The sequence below is a fragment of the Ambystoma mexicanum genome, chromosome 9 (assembly GCF_040938575.1).
Source record: "Ambystoma mexicanum isolate Mex_15411 chromosome 9, UKY_AmexF1_1, whole genome shotgun sequence".
Lineage (NCBI taxonomy): Eukaryota > Metazoa > Chordata > Amphibia > Caudata > Ambystomatidae > Ambystoma > Ambystoma mexicanum.
The window spans coordinates 1,297,548,885-1,297,570,839 of NC_090931.1; the positions used below are offsets into that span (position 1 = coordinate 1,297,548,885).

At 42.9% G+C, this 21,955-nt stretch overlaps 1 protein-coding gene across 11 annotated transcripts in view; it reads left to right on the forward strand.

Moving 5' to 3' along the window:
- MUC13 (mucin 13, cell surface associated) overlaps positions 1-21,955 on the forward strand; it is a 449,549-nt gene that overhangs the window by 136,264 nt on the left and 291,330 nt on the right. For all 11 annotated transcript variants that reach the window (XM_069616647.1, XM_069616650.1, XM_069616649.1 and 8 more), the window contains one exon: positions 15,994-16,035. In XM_069616647.1, the coding sequence (XP_069472748.1) occupies positions 15,994-16,035 (42 nt within the window). The remainder of the gene's footprint in view (positions 1-15,993; positions 16,036-21,955) is intronic.

The window sequence follows — 21,955 nt, forward strand, 5'->3', positions numbered from 1 at the left end:
GTAGAATATGGAAAGAATCACAATTTAAAGTTGATTGCTATCTCTTGCAGAATCGACCACTACAGCTACTTCAACCAAAGGAACAACACCAGGTAATATATGAAAACATAAATAGCACTGTAATGGGACATACAGTAGTCTTGTATTGCGCACTTCTGCTATTTTGGTGGCCTCACTGATTATGGCTAAGCAAAGCAAAACCAGATAGCTATTGGGGAATAGTGGGGTAGAGGGGCTAGTGTTGGTGAGTGCAAGCCGTATGTACCTATTTCCTGAGAGCAAGTACTGCTCTATGTGGTTAAAGGTATTGACACCTTTGTATGTGTAATGTCTGGAAATAGATGCTAATATCCATTGGATGACAGTACTGGGACACAGGGTTAGCCGCTGATATGGGACTGTGGGTGATAGAGCTTAAAAAAGTGGTTTGTAATGCACTGACCTCTGTACTACTCTGACAAAGATAATCTGGTGTTAGTAGCCACGAAGGGGTCATGTCTATGGTGGTCTGTGCGTTATGTAAAGGTATATTAGATATGGGGTGAGTTAGTTAGTTCGGGGAAGGAGTGAAGATTTAGGAAATAATTGAGAATTCTGTGATTCGAGTTAAGTTATACACTGAAACGTTTGAGTTACATTCTGCTGTTGACCTAGGAGTGGAGGCTTTGTTGTGCTGCTGTCTACCAGGGGTTAATTCTTACTCTTGCGGGTTCCATTGCATGGCAATTGTGGTGTGATATCTGTCTTTCATGATTGATGAGCAAGAGGAGTAGAATGACTGGACTGTTAGGGAGAATTCTCAAGAATGTGCTAATTTCCCTTACCTTTTAAGACCCCCAGCAACTTTGCTGGATTTCTAGGATTTTAATTTTTACCTGGAAAGAGTGTGAGCCTTTTTCCCACTCTTTTATGTATTTTGATGTGTGTTTTACTTTTGTGTTCTTTGGATATGGAGTTTTAAAACAACTCCATAGGCATCATCTTTTTGTTGTGTGTCACACAGCACCTTCGGTGCAGTGGCACAGGGGTGTCTTACAAACTCCTCATCGTTTAAATACCTTCTCTGGGACTGACTACTGTCTCCCAGAGCATGTAAAGTTAAATTGACTTTACTAGTCTTTTTAAATTTACAGACCCAGCACACACTATCTTCCTATAGAGTGCTGGAGGGGTTGCCTAACATCCCCTGAGTCTAAACACTCATGTAACAGTCAAATGTTACCCTTTTCTACTTGAAATGTCCACGTTTAAGACACCTAGCAGGTGAGAGGGCCTAAACAGCCTGCATTAATGACCTTATTGAATAAGGTCGAAAAACACGTGTTGGCTCTCCAGTAAAAGATAATGGGAGTTCATCCTTTCAGAAATTGACTGGTGCTATCATGGGGTCACTATGACATTGAAGTTAATATCTTTAATTTGAGTGGGTGTGGCGCAAGTGGTCATTGCATTTGTATGTGTTAATTTTGGTGACATTGGGCTGTGGTCACTTCACTTTGACCAGTGCTAGCCAACCCCCAACGTTAGAATAAGGCAGGTTGAAAATTGAACTATTTTTTATTTAGTATTGTCGTAGATAGCTCGATGGGGCTTTAACCTATCTTTTGATTTCACTTTGAAGGAAGACTAAATTTGTATACTTTTCAACCAACTTTTAAAACCCTCAGGAAAAATAGTTTACCGCAATTGATTGTAATGTTGCCACTTGTCAAAATGTCACGCTCCTTCAAGATTCAAAAGGTCCAGAAGCACAGCTGAAGCAGTACAATCTCATGCTGTGCTAGCTGTCGCTAACTATAATGAAAATAAAAGTCCTGTTTTCCATTTAAAAGAACCCTATTTCTGCATGATATAAGAACTGGTATTTTTGTATTGGGGTTGCTGAGCAGTAAACACGCCAGGAAGCAGCTAACTATTCTTTTCTCATTCTAGAATAAGAATATACTAAACAATTAACACATATGCAGGTTGACAACCTCAAATTAATTGAAGCAGAACCTTCCTTTGGTGCATACTTTATCACTATTTTACATGTGTACCAGCGGTTATATTGATCTTGAGTAGAATATGGAAAGAATTACAATTTAAAGTTGATTTCTATCTCTTGCAGAATCGACCACTACAGCTACTTCAACCAAAGGAACAACACCAGGTAATATATGAAAACACAAATAGCACTGTAATGGGACATACAGTAGTCTTGTATTGCGCACTTCTGCTATTTTGGTGGCCTCACTGATTATGGCTAAGCAAAACCAGATAGCTATTGGGGAATAGTGGGGTAGAGGGGCTAGTGTTGGTGAGTGCAAGCCGTATATACCTATTTCCTGAGAGCAAGTACTGCTCTATGTGGTTAAAGGTATTGACACCTTTGAATGTGTAATGTCTGGAAATAGATGCTAATATCCATTGGATGACAGTACTGGGACACAGGGTTAGCCGCTGATATGGGACTGTGGGTGATAGAGCTAAAAAAAGTGGTTTGTAATGCACTGGCCTCTGTACTAAACTGACAAAGATAATCTGGTGTTAGTAGCCATGAAGGGGTCATGTCTATGGTGGTCTGTGTGTTATGTAAAGGTATATTAGATATGGGGTGAGTTAGTTAGTTCGGGGAAGGAGTGAAGATTTAGGAATTAATTGAGAATTCTGTTTTTCGAGTTAAGTGATACACTGAAACGTTTGAGTTACATTCTGCTGTTGAGTGAAGGCTTTGCTGTGCTGCTGTCTACCAGGGGTTAATTCTTAATCTTGCGGGTTCGATTGTATGGCAATTGTGGTGTGATATCTGGCTTTCATGATTGATGAGCAAGAGGAGGGAAGAATGACTGGACTGTTAGGGAGAATTCTCAAGATGTGCTAATTTCCCTTACCTTTTGAGACCCCAAGCAACTTTGCTGGATTTCTAGGATTTAAATTTTTACCTGGAAAGGGAGTGAGCCTTTTTTCCCACTCTTTCATGTTTTTTGATGTGTGTTTTACTTTTGTGTTCTTTGGATATGGAGTTTTAAAACAACTCCATAGGCATCATCTTTTTCTTGTGTGCCACACAGCACCTTCAGTGCAGTGGCACAGGGGTGCCTTACAAACTCCTCAAGGTTTAAATACCTTCTCTGGGACTGACTACTGTCTCCCAGAGCATGTAAAGTTAAATTGACTTTACTAGTATTTTTAAATTTACAGACCCAGCACACACTATCTTCCTATAGAGTGCTGGAGGGGTTGCCTAGCATCCCCTGAGTCTAAACACTCATGTAACAGTCAAATGTTACCCTTTTCTACTTGAAATGGCCACGTTTAAGACACCTAGCAGGTGAGAGGGCCTAAACAGCGTGCTATAATGACCTTATTGAATAAGGTCGAAAAACACGTGTTGGCTGTCCAGTAAAATATAATGTGAATTGATCCTTTCAGAAATTGACTGGTGCTATTATTGGGTCACTATGACATTGAAGTTAATATCTTTAATTTGAGTGGGTGTGGCGCAAGTTGTCATTGCATTTGTATGTGTTAATTTTGGTGACATTGGGCTGTGGTCACTTCACTTTGACCAGTGCTAGCCAACCCCCAACGTTAGAATAAGGCAGGTTGAAAATTGAACTATTTTTTATTTAGTATTGTCGTAGATAGCTCGATGGGGCTTTAGCCCATCTTTTGATTTCACTTTGAAGGAAGACTAAATTTGTATACTTTTGAACCAACTTTTAACACCCTCAGGAAAAAGAGTTTACCGCAATTGATTGTAATGTTGCCACTTGTCAAAAACTTCTGATGTCACGCTCCTTCAAGATTCAAAAGGTCCAGAAGCACAGCTGAAGCAGTACAATCTCATGCTGTGCTAGCTGTCGCTGACTATAATGAAAATAAAAGTCCTGTTTTCCATTTAAAAGAACCCTATTTCTGCATGATATAAGTACTGGTATTTTTTGTATTGGGGTTGCTGAGCAGTAAACAAGCCAGGAAGCAGCTAACTATTCTTTTCTCATTCTAGAATCTTGATATACTAAACAATTAACACATATGCAGTTTGACAACCTCAAATTAATTGAAGCAGAAACTTCCTTTGGTGCATACTGTATCACTATTTTACATGTGTACCAGCGGTTATATTGATCTTGAGTAGAATATGGAAAGAATTACAACTTAAAGTGGATTTCTATCTCTTGCAGAATCGACCACTACAGCTACTTCAACCAAAGGAACAACACCAGGTAATATATGAAAACACAAATAGCACTGTAATGGGACATACAGTAGTCTTGCATTGCACACTTCTGCTATTTTGGTGGCCTCACTGATTATGGCTAAGCAAAACCAGATAGCTATTGGGGCATTAGTGGGGTAGAGGGGATAGTGTTGGTGAGTGCAGGCCGTATATGAGAGCAAGTACTGCTCTATGTGGTTAAAGGTATTGACACCTTTGTATGTGTAATGTCTGGAAATAGATGCTAATATCCATTCGATGACAGTACTGGGACACAGGGTTAGCCGCTGATATGGGACTGTGGGTGATACAGCTTAAAAAAGTGGTTTGTAATGCACTGACCTCTGTACTACTCTGACAAAGATAATCTGGTGTTAGTAGCCATGAAGGGGTCATGTCTATGGTGGTTTGTGTGTTATGTAAAGGTATATTCGATATGGAGTGAGTTAGTTAGTTCGGGGAAGGAGTGAAGATTTAGGAATTAATTGAGAATTCTGTTTTTCGAGTTAAGTGATACACTGAAACGTTTGAGTTACATTCTGCTGTTGACCTAGGAGTGGAGGCTTTGTTGTACTGCTGTCTACCAGGGGTTCATTCTTACTCTTGCGGGTTCCATTGTATGGCAATTGTGGTGTGATATCTGACTTTCATGATTGATGAGCAAGAGGTTGGAAGAATGACTGGACTGAGTCTCATCTCCTTATTTTCTTAGACAACACGTTGTAAGCAGGAGAACAGCATGTGCTGTTGAGGCTGATCAGAAAGCGTCCCATCCCTCAAATGTCCAGTTTTCACTCTAGACTGCATTTCTTTATATGGCCAGAGCACTCTTAATGATTGATTCCTGAAGTTATTCAAATGTGTTTTGATCTCTGTTTGGAATTAATCCATTCTTTCATTTGCATTTACCTGCTGTTTTGGAATGGTGGGAAAGACCTATTTCAATCAATTAAGCATGTTTCTGCATATGTGCCAAATTCTGAAAACTGTAGGGGGAGGTATGGTCATCTTCTCTGAATAATCTTCAGACTCACTCATGAGAGCAGGAGTATGGATTAAAGTGATCACTAAGAAGCTGAAGATGTTCAACATTAGTTATTCTCATACTCCATAGACACCAGTAGCCCACAGGCGAGCAGTGTGGTTGTACTTCAGGGCAGCTCTGGTGAGAGGTTGACATTTTTTCTAATTGTAATTCATAGATTTGCAGGTATTTTGTCAGAGGTAAACTCATTTATCTCGGGCTATTTGATCCATTTTAAGTTTCCATTTTATTATTTGGATGTGAGCAAAACCTTCAATGCTGAGGGACAGTGTCTCAGGTGGATAGCCTTTACTCTCTTCTCTCATTACTTTCCAAGCCATCGAAAGCTATTTGCCTCTGCTTAGATATATAAAGCTTCTTGTTGTATTAACAGTGATTGCCTTTTCTCATCCCTGTCCTTTCATAGTGGTGTACCAAAGAACTGTATACCTTTTTGACAGGAAGTTGGCTTTGTTGACTACTTCCAAATAAGTGCATTTCACAGGTATCTCAAAAAAGAAATCACTGTAGTGTGTGATGTTCCAGCTGTTTTGTGCTAATCTTTAATGACTTGTACTTGTTTCCCAAATAGAATTTGGTAACTGCTGTAAACAGTTGAGGGGAGGGAATTAGGGTGGTCCGGAGATAAGAGGAGAGAGAGGCCAACAAAGTTTCTGCCATCGCTCAGAGATAGAGGAAAGGGAATGGTTGTGCATCAATGGCTAGCCATGTTTTATGGTATTGTCCTTAAAGCCTGTCTTTATATTTTTGTAAGTACAAATTGTTTTGAAATTATTTTCATATGGCTTAGTGCTTCTTTTTCCTGCCAGACATTCATGCACTTTTATGCATCAGACTTGACTACACAGCGACAGTAGGAGGTGCCCAATGAAGGTGCTCCATAGTTGGTGTGTTTAGGAGTGAGAGAAGGGAAATGAGAGATGAAAGCGAGAGAAGAGGTGAGGACCAGAGCAGAACAAGACATCCCTCATCCCACCTGCACCACCAGAAGAACTTAAAGTCAATTCAGAGCACAGGAAGTCAGATCAATGCAAGAACTCAAGCTTAAACCTAATAAACATCTGAGCTTCGTAGAAACTCAAGGCACATCAAACGCTCTGTCTAAATGTTTTCAGCTTTTTTTATAGTGAGAGTCTTGAAGACAGCGGATGTTTGGCCCATAGGTGTCCTCCAACCGGCAAAGTAAGCCCATATAATCTTACACCAAACCCGGCTCTATCTGGAAGCTGGTCTGAAGGTGCCTGCTACAGATCACTGCTCCAGCATTCACATGACAATGATCACTCAGGGACATAATTTAGGGGTCGCCAGGAGTTGCAAAGTGCGACCCCTGTGGTGTCCCTTGCTATCCCTGTGGTCTCCCTTGCTACCCCTAACAAAAAAAAAGGTTTTTCTTTTTTTCCATGGAAGCTCCTGGGCTGTGACCAGCCCCATGTGGCTATTTGCTTCTGGAGTGGCAGGCTTTCTTGTTCAGGTTTCTTAAAAAAAAAAAAAGAACTGGGGTTTTCTCAAGTCTAACACTTTCAGCAGTGACCCTAAATAAGAAAGAATAGGAATTCCAAATAATGAATCTTTCTGGAAATCTATACAATAATTGCTAGACTTATTAAAGGTTTATTTCAGGCACACTTCAGGGGGTGAGTCATTGATTTAGTCTGTTCTTAAACACCTCAACTCAGCCTTTCATCCTTCTGAGGTCGATAAATGAGTAGCAACACAGGTTGGGTGATATTGTATGTATATTTTTTCTATATAAAGGGCTTAAGCGTAAGTACTATATAATAACACATCATTATCATTTGGCCATGGATCTCTGCTTGCATTCACAGTAATTTGGTAATATGGGCCTGTACACACTGATCTTAACGAGGTATCAGGCAATATTATTCCCATATAAATGGTCGCCGTAAATAATATCGCCGGGAAAAGGTCGTGGCAATATTATTTGGGTGCCCATATATATGGGGACAGGGGGAAAAAAAATATTTAAAAAAGAAAAAAAAAAGTTTGGGGGTTGCGGGGTGTCCCCCGCATGTTCCATGCAATAATGTCGCCACAAAAAACGGCCATTTTTCGGCGATATTTTTGCATGGCGAGATTTTTGTGGCGACATTATTTCATGGAACCCTTAATGATACATATGACGATCCATTCTTGTATGAAATGTATATCACATTATAGTGATATCGTAACCATATTTTTCATAGTGTACTTAGGAACAATGCTATGTGATGCCACTTCCTGTTTTATCAAGGGGTGAAAGGTTGTATTTCATCGCGTGCTGTGACATCACTTCGGAGTAGGGTCAAATTACATCACTTCCTGTGATGTCATCAGAGGTCAAGGGTCATGTGATGTCACTTCCGCTACCCCTGGAATTTTGGTAAAATGGCATCCCTCTAATCACTCCTCTGTCACGCTCACCTGATTCCCACGGAGGCGCAGGTCTGGCTTCGAGTACTGATGCTTCTTCTATGGTGAAGCGCAGGACTCTGAAGATGGACTCACTGGCTCACAGGAATATTCCCCTGTGCGTGAAAAGGGAGTATTACCTACTGACGGAATAATGCTCAAGCCTCCCACTCCCTTCCAACCCTCCACGATACCCTTCCTCGATTCCCCGTGAAGTCTCACCTTAGGGTCTGGAAGGATGAGTTCTCCATCCTGCTTCTGATGCAGGGGCGCGTTGAAACCCAGTTACTTCACTGGATTGAGGTTTGATGGGAGTTCAAATAAGCTTGACTATTCAGGTAAGGCGCTGTAAGAGTTCTGTAGCAAGTTCAAAAGTTCAAGCTTAATAATAATGTTCATTGTCTTATTGCAGCAAGCGCTAACGCTAATGTCTTTTTCCCCTTAGGGGCCGGGGTTCGGAATGCCGGAGATATGGCGCCGACCCGAAGTGAAACGTGCAGTTCCAGTAAATGACAGGTAAGTTCTGTATGAGCGTTCGGGTAATGTCTTTGCATTCTCTCATTCAATGTCTTTGTCTTTTTTCCCCATAGGGGCCGGGGTCCGGAATGCCAGGAAGCGGCAGGACCCGAAATGAAATGGGAATGACCCAACAGGTAAGTCTTAGAAGGAAACTGAGCTTTTCCTATTCCCTTCCTTCTCTCACCTTGTGTTCTTGTCTTTTTCTCTCTAGGCTCTGGGATGTGGCTGTGGATCCGGATGATCGCTGCTGAAGATGGAGGTGCCCAGGAAAAGTGAGTGAAATGCAGCGCTGCAGCGATCGAAGCGAAATGCTTTTAAAATGATGTCTTCCCTTTCAGGATCGTCGGTGTGAAGTCTCTGTGATGCAGCTTTAGCAGGTAAGGTCTTCTTTCTCTCCAATTCTCTCTTAGCAGGTGACCCAGGATGCTGACAGGCGTGGCTGAAGTCCAGAAGCAGGAGCTGACACGGTGAGCGTCCAGCTGCGAGGAGCAGAACAACGCGAAGCGTGAGTTGCTGATCGGGCGTGGTTTAAATAGCTTTGGAAGAAATTCCAGGTATGTATCCATCCACCGATCAGGTATGTACCCTTCCCCGACCACACCCAGGGGAAAGTAGTTCCACAGGTAAAGTAGTTCCATTCAGGCCTCAAGAGGGCCTGGATGTAGCAGCATGGTCTGCAGCAGGTAAGTGCACCTTAAAACACTTGAACACATGTCTAGCTTTATGAGCCTGGCGCCTAAGGCGCTAGGACAGGGGTCCAACATGAGCCTGGCGCCTAAGGCGCCAGGACTGTGTCCAAAGGGCCCCAGCTTGGGCCCGCTGGCACTTCCCTGGGGGAAATGATGCCTGCCTCTGGGGTTGCTGGGTCGGACCTGGCCCCTTGGTAGTAGGCCTCATGACATCCTCCCAACATACCAACCTTTTATTCTTAACATTGAACCACTTTGATGGAAGACCACTTGTGCCACACCCCACTCAAATTAAAGATAGTAATGTCAATGTCATAGTGACCCAATGAAAGCACCAGTCAATTTCTGAAAGGATCAATACATATTATCTTTTAGTGGACAGCCAACACGTGTTTCAACCTTATTGAACAAAGTCTTCCTCAGGACAATTGCTAAATGTGATCAGTTCCCGTTGACTCACTCACTGATGTGCATTTCACATTTCTTAGTTCACTAGATATCTGGTAATAATAAACAAGCATCAAGTTCTTAACAGCAATCTCAATGCTTTATAAGTATTGTTGCATAGCCTGACCCAGGCTTAATTCAAGATCCAAAAAGATTTTTTTCTGGTCTTACTATAGCATGAATATCTCCTTCCTAACATCCTCCTTGTTTACGTATATCGATACAAACTTTCATCCATGCTCGGTTTCAAATTCCAAAAAGTTCATTACAGCAGGCTGTGAAGGCCCTGCCACCTCCTAGGTGTCTTAAACATGGCGTTCCTCGTGCAAACACGTGTTTCAACCTTATTCAACAAGGTCTTCCTCAGGGCTGGGATACCTTAACACAATATTACACAGTTTACATTAAGAATTGAACACAAACGTAGGATTTCAATATTTGGGTGCATATCCACACATTGCATACAAAAATTGATAAATATAAAATTAATCAGATAACATATTAGCATCCAACATAAACAAATGTGAGAAGAGGGGATATAAGGGGGAGCGGGGAGGAAACAAAAGTCTAAGGGCGATTTTAGTTTTATATCTTTCTATAAAACATATATCCATGACACTCTTAGTTCGCCATATTGTTGGTATTACCATTTTATTCCAAAAATCATCACCTACACTGCATGAGTCTAGTGACCACCACCAACACACAGACCGTGATTCATCAATTCTACATCACCCAGTGATGCAATTTACTTAATTTGATCCTAAAAACTGTGGGTGAGTACCAAAAGAGTAATTGAAAACTGCTATATGTGATCAGTTCCCATCGACTCACTCACTGATATGCAATTCACATTTCTTAGTTCACTAGATATCTAAAATCAAAGGAGCCCTAATTAGAGCACTTTGCAAAAAACTACTTATTTTATTCAAATCTAGTGCTCGCCCTAAACTATGCTTGGATCATCCCAGTGAACACATACCTCAGAGGTTTCCTTCCTTTCCTCTCCTTCCCCCAGAAGATCACTGTCTCCAAAGCTCTGGTTCAATCTAGGCTGGACTACTGCAACAGCCTCTTTCTACATGTGCCTGCTTCTACTCTCCGCCCTCTGCAACTCATCCAGAACAGGATGCGAGACTTGTCCTTGGCCTCAAGCCCAGGGATCGTATCTCTCAAGGACTGAAATCTCTGAACTGGCTCACAGTGGCTGCGAGGAATAAGTTCAAAACCCTCTGCATTGTCCACAAGGCCTTCTGGGGCCTGGTGCCTCAATATCTACAACTCTCTCTTCCTAAATATCTTCCTTCTCGAGCTCTTCACTCATCTGTCTCCAACTCCCTCAGGGTCAGTCGCTTCTCCAAGCAACGAGTTGGTGGTCGATCTCTTTCTTCGGCTGGGGCCTCCCTCTGGAACAGCCTCCCTGCCTCCCTGAAATTTGAGGAGAACAATCTCTGGTTCTGGAAGCACCTCAAGACTTTCCTCTTTGCTTCTGCTTTCTCTTCCCTGCTGAACTCCTGGCTGAAACTGAAACTGCACTGGTCACCTGGCTAGCCTCTGATCTCAGTTCCAGGTCCTCTCCCCCGCCAGTTGCACACCTGCACTGTCTCCCTGGCAACCCCTGCACTTGGGGGCTGTTTCTGTATCCCTACAGTCCCCTACCAGCTCTTGCACTTAATGTCTGCACTTACCTTTGCACTTGCCACAAGCTGGCTGCACTTTTACCTATTGGTTTTATTTATGTTTACTGTTGATCCTATGTACTGCAATGCCCCCTGCACCCCCCGCACCTTTCCCTTTTCCCCCTCCCCTGCACTTGCGCAATCTCAATGTCACCTGGCCTAGTAAGATCGTTGTCTCTGTCTTCCCTCTGTTCCCCCTCCCTTGCCTCGTCGTGCCTTGAAACACTTGTGTATAGGCGCGTTATAAATTCCATATCATATCATAATAATAAACAAGCATCAACTTCTTCCCAGCAATCTCATTGCTTTATAAGTATTGTTGCATTGCCTGATAGCCTGACCCAGGCTTAATTCAAGATCCAAAAATAAGTAAATTGATTGAAAATATATGAATATATAGTCAATCGTGGTAATCAACGATTACACTCCAATTCAGTGACTTCCGTTCACCATAAGTGGGTGTTAACAATAAACACAAACCTGGTCTTACTATAGCAAAAATATCACTGTTATAATATCCTCCTTGGTTACGTATATCGAAACAAACTTTCATCCATGCTAGGTTTCAAATTCCCAAAAGTAGCTGAAAAAATAACCATATATTTGTAACATTGTTATTCATCCAATATTGAACTTCTACTACCTCTATTAACTTAAAGCAAACAAAAACTACAAATAGTGCCCAAAACAAACATTACAGCAGGCTGTTTAGGCCCTATCACCTCCTAGGTGTCTTAAACGCAGTGTTCCACATGCAAAAGCAGGTGCCATCTTGTTTCCCGTTCATTTAAATAACCCCATCACAAATTACCATATCAAAACAAAACCCTAACGCTCCTCACAATATGCTGTACTCCTCCTATGATTTGCCATCTCTGTGATGACAGACTTGTTAGTAAAAGCAGAACACGGCATAGATCATTCAAAAAGATATTGCCCTCTTACTATATTGTACCTACAGTGTTTGCTATGATTTGCGCTCCTTTTCAGCAGATAAATTAGCACATCTAGACCACCTCTATACTGTGTCTTGCTCGAAGCACTTTTAGTGTGCACAGTACCCATAATAAAAACAGGCTCACACATTAACATGTCATGATCCAAGCACTCATCCACATATACTACTCTTCTATTATAGCATATAGTATCATTACTGTGGTGGAAACTGATCAATGTCATTCTCTGCATATTCTATGTACCACGAACACATCTAAGTGCAGAAGCTGTTATGTTAGTAATTTGTGTTACATCAGATGCTTGTTATAATGTTCACTCCTTTAAACATAATGTATTAGTTTAAAACACTGTCTCATGTTTTAGTGTTGCACACTTCAATGCACCTGTGCTATTCATAAAGCTCATTGCTCGAAACCCATATTCAGTATCTGCATGTGTGTCAATACTTTGGACGTTTAATTATTTATCCAGCTATGCTCTTACCTCATTACTTGTCTCGTGTGAGCTTCCCTTCCCTTGACCAGATTGTTTAAAACTCTCATAGGCCTCGTAATACGTTGTGTATAAACACCATGCAATTCGATACAAACCATAATGGTCTTTTAAGGCATATGGTCATCACACCTATCCTTATCATAATGATTGTTCCATCTTATAATTACTAACATATATATGTTCTTAATAAGTCTTGGACACCATGAAAAATACAACCTACTCAGATTGCCATGTTTGACTAATCAGACCCGCTAGCTATTCTAACATTACATATTATGCTCCTACCATCATTCCCTTGTCTTGTTGGTGGTCAAAGGGCAGAGCAGTGTTTACGTCAACATTTTGCCTGGTTTTCTTTATATGATCCATTGTTCATAAACAAAGTCTTTGGTAAGCAAATTACATATGCCTATCAAAGTACCAAAAATGTATGCTTTGCTCTTTAGCAAGATCTTTCTTGAACATATACATTTATTACCTTCACATCACTCTCAGATGTTCTAAAAGGTCATGTCCTGAGACCATCATACTCTTTCCTTATGCCAAGGCATTACAACATTCATTACATAACAACCAAATGAGTCCTAACATCCATTCTTTCTTATAAGACAATCCTGCTACTGAACACCTCAGGTCTCATCTCCAATACCTCATAATCAATTTTTATAGAACGACTCCCATCTCGTGGTCTGTATGTAACCCTTTATGCACAGTTCTGTGTTTGCAAATTAATTTTGCCTCCATCTGTTGAAGAGTCTTTTCTCTGTAGACCTGCTCTCCAACCTTGATTCCAACACCCCCTGTGTTCTCATCTTACTTAATCTCTTCTTCTGCCTTTGACATGGTCAACCATGCCATCCTGCTCAACCGTCTCCGCGATAACCTGGGTATCACCTGTCAGGCCCTGGCGTGGCTGACTTCTTTCCTCTCTGATCGTCCCTCCCAGGTTCAACTTGGGTCCTTCGTCTCCTCCATCTCTATCTCTACCTGTGGTGTTCCCGAGGGGTCTAGCCTCTCTCCCTGGCTTTTCACGCAATACCTGGCACTTCTTGCCTACCGCATTGGCGCGCTCTGCCCCAACTTCCAGTGCTATGAGGATGACACTCGGCTAATGTTCAGGCTACCCTAAGTCACCTCTTCACCCTCTCTCATCTCTGACTGTCGGTCCGCCATCCAGGAGTTGTGTGCCACCAATGATCTCTGCCTTAATGCCAGCAAGACTGAGATTCTCCTCATCGGCACACCCACTCTCTCCTTTCCTGCCACTCTCTGGCCGGCCTCTCTTGGCCCTCTTCCTGCTCCCACCTGTGAGGCTAAGAACCACTGGGTCATCTTTGACTCCACACTCTCGTTCTCTCCTCACATTTCTGACGTCTCTAAGAATTCACACTATCAGCTGCACCTCCTCAGATGTATTCTTCCTTTCCTCTCCTTCCCCCAGAAGCTCATTGTCTCCAGAGCTCTGGTTCTCTCCAGGCTGGACTACTGCAACAGCCTCTTTCTAAATCTGCCTGCTTCTACCCTCACCCTCTGCAACTCATCCAGAACAGGACTGTAAGACTTGTCCTTGGCCTCAAGCCCAGGGATCGTATCTCTCCTGGATGGAAATCTCTCCATTGGCTCCCAGTGGCTGCGAGGATTAAGTTCAAAACCCTCTGCATTGTCCACAAGGCCTTCTGGGGTCTGGGGTCTCAATACCTTCAACTCTTTCTTCCTAAATATCTTCCATCTCGAGCTCTTCACTCATTCGCCTCCAACTCCCTCAGGGTCAGTTGCATCTCCAAGCAACGAGTTGGCGGTAGATCTGTTTCCTCGGCTGGGGTCTCCCTATGGAACAGCCTCCCTGCCTCCCTGAAACTTGATGAGAATCATCTCCTGTTCCGGAAGCTCCTCAAAACCTTTCTCTTTGCTTCTGCTTTTTCTCCTCCTCTCCCCTGCTGACTTCTGGCCGAAACTGAAACTGCACTGGCTACTTGGCCACCTTCTGATCTCGGGCCCAGGTCCGCTCCCCTGCCTATCGCACACCTGCACTGCCTTCCTGGCAACCCCCGCCCTTGGGGACTGTTTCTGTATCCCTACAGTCCCACTACCAGCACTTGACACCTGTTGTCTGCACTTACCTTTGCACTTGCGACCTGCTGGCCATACTTTTACTTACTGTTATTTATTCTATTATGTACTCCACTGTCCCCTCCCCTTCCCCCCGCACTTTCGCACTACCCCATCCCATGCACTTGCGCGATCTGAACGACACCTGGCCTAGTAGGATCGTTGTCTGTCTTCCCTCTGTTCCCCCTCCCTTGCCTCGTCGCGCCTTGAAACACTTGTGTATAGGCGCATTATCAATGCCATATCCTATCATATCATACCATATCTATCACCACCACTAGGATCTCTTTGTATTCTTTGCAATACTATAAACCGGATATGTTTTATAGAAAGATACTAACTAAAATCACCCTTACATTTTAGTTTTTCTGACCCCCCCCCCCCTTTTTTTCCCCTGTTCCCACCTTTGTTTATGTTGGATGCTAATATGTTTTCTGACTCATTTTGTATTTATCAAATGTTTTTATGCAATGTGGGGCTATGCACCCAAATATTCATACGTTTGTGTTCAATTCTTAAAGTAAACTATGTAAAATTGATTGTGTTGTGGTATCACAGCCCTGAGGAAGACCTTGTTGAATACAGTTGAAACATGTGTTTGCACGGGGAACGTCACGTTTAAGACACCTAGGAGGTGAGAGGGCCTAAAAAGCCTGCTGTAATGACCTTATTGAATAAGGTCAAAAAACACGTGTTGGCTGTCCAGTAAAAGATAATGTGAATTGATCCTTTCAGAAATTGACTGGTGCTATCATGGGGTCACTATGATATTGAAGTTAATATCTTTAATTTGAGTGGGTGTGGCGCAAGTGGTCATTGCATTTGTATGTGTTAATTTTGGTGACATTGGGCTGTGGTCACTTCACTTTGACCAGTGCTAGCCAACCCCCAAAGTTAGAATAAGGCAGGTTGAAAATGGAACTATTTTTTATTTAGTATTGTCGTAGATAGCTCGACGGGGCTTAAGCCCATCTTTTGATTTCACTTTGAAGGAAGACTAAATTTGTATACTTTTCAACCAACTTTTAACACCCTCTGGAAAAAGAGTTTACCGCAATTGATTGCAATGTTGCCACTTATAAAAAACATCTGATGTCACACTCCTTCAAGATTCAAAAGGTCCAGATGCACAGCTGAAGCTTTACACTTTCATGCTGTTTTCAATTTAAAAGAACCCTATTTCTGCCTGATATAAGTACTGGTATTTTTTGTATTGGGATTACTGAGCAGTAAACAAGCCAGGAAGCAGCTAACTATTCTTTTCTCATTCTAGAATCAGAATACACATATGCAGGTTGACAACCTCAAATTAATTGAAGCAGAAACTTCCTTTGGTGCATACCTTATCACTATTTTACATGTGTACCAGCGGTTATATTGATCTTGAGTTGAATATGGAAAGAATTACAATTTAAAGTTGATTTCTATCTCTTGCAGAATCGACCACTACAGCTACTTCAAGCAAAGGAACAACACCAGGTAATATATGAAAACACAAATAGCACTGTAATGGGACATACAGTAGTCTTTTAATGCGCACTTCTGCTATTTTGGTGGCCTCACTGATTATGGCTAAGCAAAACCAGATAGCTGTTGGGACATTAGTGGGGCAGAGGGGCTAGTGTTGGTGAGTGCAGGCCGTATATACCTATTTCCTGAGAGCAAGTACTGCTCTATGTGGTTAAAGGTATTGACACCTTTGTATGTGTAATGTCTGGAAATAGATGCTAATATCCATTGGATGACAGTACTGGTACACAGGGTTAGCCGCTGATATGGGACTGTGGGTGATAGAGCTAGAAAAGTGTTTTTTAATGCACTTACCTCTGTACTACTCTGACAAAGATAATCTGGTGTTAGTAGCCATGAAGGGGTCATGTCTATGGTGGTCTGTGCATATGTAAAGGTATATTAGATATGGAGTGTGTTAGTTAGTTCGGGGAAGGTATGAAGATTTAGGAAATAATTGAGAATTCTGTGATTCGAGTTAAGTGATACACTGAAACGTTTGAGTTACATTCTGCTGTTGACCTAGGAGTGGAGGCTTTGTTGTGCTGCTGTCTACCAGGGGTTCATTCTTAATCTTGCGGGTTCCATTGTATGGCAATTGTGGTGTGATATCTGACTTTCATGATTGATGAGCAAGAGGAGGGAAGAATGACTTGACTGTTAGGGAGAATTCTCAAGAATGTGCTTATTCCCCTTACCTTTTGAGACCCCCAGCAACTTTGCTGGATTTCTAGGATTTGTATTTTTACCTGGAAAGAGTGTGAGCCTTTTTTCCCACTTTTTCATGTATTTTGATGTGTGTTTTACTTTTGTGTTCTTTGGATATGGAGTTTAAAACAACTCCATAGGCATCATCTTTTTCTTGTGTGTCACACAGCACCTTCAGTGCAGTGGCACAAGGGTGTCTTTCAGACTCCCCAAAGTTTAAATACCTTCTCTGGGACTGACTACTGTCTCCCAGAGCATGTAAAGTTAAATTGACTTTACTAGTCTTTTTAAATTTACAGACCCAGCAAACACTATCTTCCTATAGAGTGCTGGAGGGGTTACCTAGGATCCCCTGAGTCTAAACACTCATGAAACAGTCAAATGTTACTCTTTTCTACTTGAAATAGCTGGTGGCAGTGGTTTTAAACAAACTACCATGATTTTTCCCGACCGCGAACACCGGTAGCTAAAAATCGGGTCAGCCATGTTTTCCTATATGGTGCCCAAGACCTATCTGTAAAAACAGACTCTGGTCGACTTTTTTCCCTGTTTCTTTTAGGAAAGGTCCTTCTTGTGTTTAACTCTGCGCACCAAACTAGGTTTGGTTCCTTTGTTCGTTGGCCTTTGGCGGGCTTCAGTGCTGAAGCCCTCCTCTGGCGCCTGAGTATCTGGGGTGGACAGGATGTGAGGGAGGTGCCCGAAACTCCCTGTGCTTACTCTCCTAGGAGACCTAAATGCACTCTGGCGCAACTGGCCGGCTGGCTGTCCGGCAAGGACAGCCACCCTACTGTGTGAGTGACAGCCAGGCTGGAATTAATGGGGGAAAACTGTTTAAAAGCAGGCCTCTGGGACTTGGAAAGCAGAGTCGACCACTGGAATGAAAGAACCGAAGACAAGCTGAAGGAAGATGACAGCTGCAACTCCTGGTCCACCGGTGAAGCCCTGCTGCAGGTCCGAATTGCCCGAAACTCCCTCGACAGAGAAGCTCTTCAAGGTTAACTTCTTACCTTGAGTTTGGTGGGAGCAACCAACTCGCAAGTCACCTGGACACCGTCCCTATACTGGTCGAATGTTCTTCAGAGTGCTGTTGAAAACCGTATAGCCAGTGGGAAGGATACCAGTTTGTGGTCTTTAAGGCACTCACACATTAAACCGATGTTTTGCCAAGCTTGTGGCCTCTTTCCTGGGCAGTGCAGGAACCTCCCGATGTCCTCCTTCTTGTCCCCACGACTGAAGCTCAGGAACAGCGAGATCTGCAGGAACTGCCAGGAACAACTGCCTCAGCTACAGCTCTTATTCACTTAAAGGTACTGTGCAAGTGTGGTGCAGAACTCTGTTCGGCCACGGTGAAAGTTTGTGAAACTTTCACAACTTGGAAGGCTTGTCCTTCCCTAAACCAACATCTAACCTTTCGTCTGACCAACTACTTCTAAAAACCGTGGCAAAACCTTAACCGTTTACTACCAGAACTGTGCTATGCTATACAAGACTCTGAACCATTGACTTTGGCCCAGGCCAATTGAATTGATTTGCTGGTTGTAGTGAACTGAAACTATTTGCCCTACCTCTGAAAGAATTTGTGATTTTGATTCTTATAACCTTGTCTTTTACCCCTTTTCAAAGTAACTGAAGTGTCATTTTGCTCCCACTTCAGGGGAGCTGAACTTGTTCAGAAACTGATTGGTTGTGTATTGTAATATATTAGATTGTGATATTGAGCTGCTCTTGCAAGTGGAATGTTTTCCAAATGACTGTGTAAATAAATGTATATTCTTTTACCAAGAAACCTTGAGTAAGTGTTTGTTTGAATCACTGTGACTGCTAGTCCTTTGTGTAACCTCTTATACTGCTCACTTTACTCTTGAGATAAGTCTGGCTGCTCAGCCACTGCTACCACATTACTGTGTAGTACAGGGTTGTACCAAAGGTGAAACTGTACTGACACTTGTAGTCTTAATTGTTTGTAGTGTTCCCAAAGGGTACTGCATGTGATTCTGCCTAACACTGGTGTACAGTGGTGAGGATAAAGTATAGTTGTTACATTGAGAGTGCTGCTCTTACCTTTGTTCAAATAACCTTCCTAAGGCTAAGCACCACTAGAGAAGCAATTGTTTTATCATGTCTGATATTGATAGCTGCAGACAGAAGACCGTAGTCACTTTAACAGTTGATCAATTGAGAGAAATGTGTAAAGCTAGGAATCTAACTGTAAAAGGCAAAAAGGTTGAATTGATAGAAGAGTTGTTGGAATACCAAAGTCTGAGGGGTGGGTCTGAAACACCTACCCCTGCAGCAAATGTGCAAAATGATGATGAGGATGATAATGTTTCAGAGACCAACTCCAATGTTATTAATGAGTTAGATGAGGCAGAAGAGTCTCAAAATGTAGGCCCTGGTGTACCTCTACCTGCTCATAGCCCAAACTGAAAGTAAGCATCAAGAACTTAATCTCAGAGAAATGGAGTTGAATCATGCACTTGAAATGAAAAAGTTGTCTCTTGAGAATGGTTCTCTCTCAGAGTCTTCTAGGTCTTCCAGTCCTAAGAGGCCTAGCATGCCCAAAGATGCAGTAAGTAAGTATGAGGTTAAGCTTGATATTTTGGATTGGCTGGCAACTTTTGAATATAACCATGGGATTCAGAACATTACAGGGAATCAGTTGATTCCTTGGCTCTTTTCTAGGCTACCCCTTGTGGCATCTGATGTTGTAATGGAAATGGGAGAAGTTAATAGAATGGGGTATGAAAGTGTGAAACTAGCTTTAATAGTTAGGTTTGGGATGACCCCTCCCCAGTATCTTTAGAGGTTTAGAACCCCTAAAAAGCATGATGATACCCCTTGGGTTACCTGGGTGTGTGACTGTTTGAAAAACTTAAATGGGTGGGTTAAGGGTTACAAAGTGAACACTTATGAAGGTATGAGAAATCTGTTTATGTTGGGATCTATTTATGATGCCTGCTCTCCTGAGTTGAGACAGCACTTGGCTGACTCTAAGGAAATTGATCCAAAGAAGTTAGCATGGGCTGCTGACTTGTGGGTTGCCAACAGGGCTACTCACAAGGAGGCAACTCAGAAGAAGGATGGGGGAAAGCAGCACATGAAAGACAACAAAGAGTATTCTAATACCTCCACTCCAAAAGAGGGCCCCAAACATAACAAGGGTAAGCCACAAGGGAAACTAAATCATGCTAGTGTACCTCCTGGTGCTAAACCAGAAGGAGGTCACAACAAACCCCATTCATAAAGACATTTGGAAAATGTTATGCTTGTGGGTCAACTGACCATGTGAAAGGGGATCCCAGATGTAAGGGTAAACCTTCAGGGATCCACACTGTCTCCTTAGCCTTCTCTCCAGAGGATGAAGTACCAATGGCAAGTGGAAACATTCACTTACTGGTTGAGGAACCCATGAAAGTCTCAGCCAGTGTTTATTTCCCTGGTTCTGTGGGAACAACAGAACTTAGATGTCTACAATTCCATTCCAGATAATACTAAAGAGTATTACAAAGACAGTGTTCTTGTGAATGGTCAGGAGACCCCTGACATCAGGGACACTGGTGCCAGCATTACTGTAGTTGATTCATCTTTTTTCAAGGTAGAGGATGTTGCTAAGGCACCCAAATACCTCACTAAGCTTGCTGGAGGCCCTGTCCAAATGCTTCCACAGTTACCAGGTCTCATCCAGTGCAATGACATGACTGTCAGATACCTGTAAGTGTGCAGAGTGAAGTACCTGGGAGAGTCCTGTTGGGGAATGACTTAAAAACTCTTAGAGTTGTATCAAGCACCCCCAGGCCTCCCAGAAAAAGGAAACAGGAGCAGACTAGGAAGGCCAGAGAGAGTACCTTAAAGGGCTCTCCAGGGGATATTATAGAGGAAACTATAACCCCCAGTCCACATACTTACTGACTGCAATCTCTAAGAGAAAGGAGGAAAAGGGGAAATCTAAAACCTCCAGGAAGAAAACAGCCAGCACTCCTGTGCTACCAACAAGGATATCCCCGAGAGGAGTGTCCAAAGTCACACCTGTGACTCCTCCACCAGCTGAGGCTGAGTGTGTGGAACAACCTTGTGTGGTTGAATCAGCTGCTGAGGAATCAGAGCTGGAAGAGGACCTTGCTCCAGTTGGAGATCTGGATCCTGCAGACCATCTAGAGCTGCAGTAATTACTGGCAGAAGGTGGTCCCTGTAGGGCAGACTTCAGCAGAGGTCAAAGAGAGTGTCCTGCTCTTGAAGGTCTTCGCCAACAGGCAGCTTCCCAGCTGGATGGGCAAGAGCCAGGGAAGCATAGGTTGTACTGGGAAGATGGCCTCTTCTACAGTGAACCGACTGAGTCTATCCCAGGGGACTACAGAAGACGTGTAGTGCCTCTAGAAAGCAGACTCCAGTTCCTACAGTTAGCCCATGAGATACCTTTGGCTGGTGACTTTCAAGAAGACCAAGGAAAGGCTCTCCTTATATTCCTACTGGCCTAAGTTGGGGTCTGATGTAGATAAGTTCTGTAGGAGCTGTCACACTTGCCAAACCTCTGGCAAGAGTGGAGCCAAGAATGTGGTACCTTTGGTGCCTCTCCCAGTGGTGGGAGTCCCTTTTGAGAGGGTAGGAATTGACATTGTTGGTCCCTCAGACCCTCCAACCTCTTCAGGAAACAGGTTTATCCTGGTTGTAGTAGACCATCTTACTAGGTATCCTGAAGCAATACGTATGAGGACTGTTACGGCTAAGGCTGTTGCTAAGGCCCTACTTGGTATTTCTTCCAGAGTAGGTTTTCCTAAGGAAGTTATCTCTGACAGGGGGTCCAATTTTACGTCCCACTACATGCAGGTCATGTGGAAAAACTGTGGAGTAACTTACAAGTTCTCAACTGCCTACCATCCACAGACAAATTGGTTGGTGGAGAGGTTCAACCGTACAATGAAGAGCATGATAGGTGCTTTAGAGGAACCCCTTAGGAGAAAGTGGGACCTTCTACTGCCATGCCTTCTATTTGCTTATAGAGCAGTCCCTCATGAGGGAGTTGGATTTAGTCCCTATGAGCTTCTATATGGCCATCTAGTTAGAGGCCCCTTGGCCCTGATTAAGGAGGGGTTGGAAAGTGCTCCTTCCCCCAAGCCAGTGAGAGTCAATGACTATGTGATAGGTCTCCGGAGGAGAATGTCACACATGATGGCAAAAGCATCAG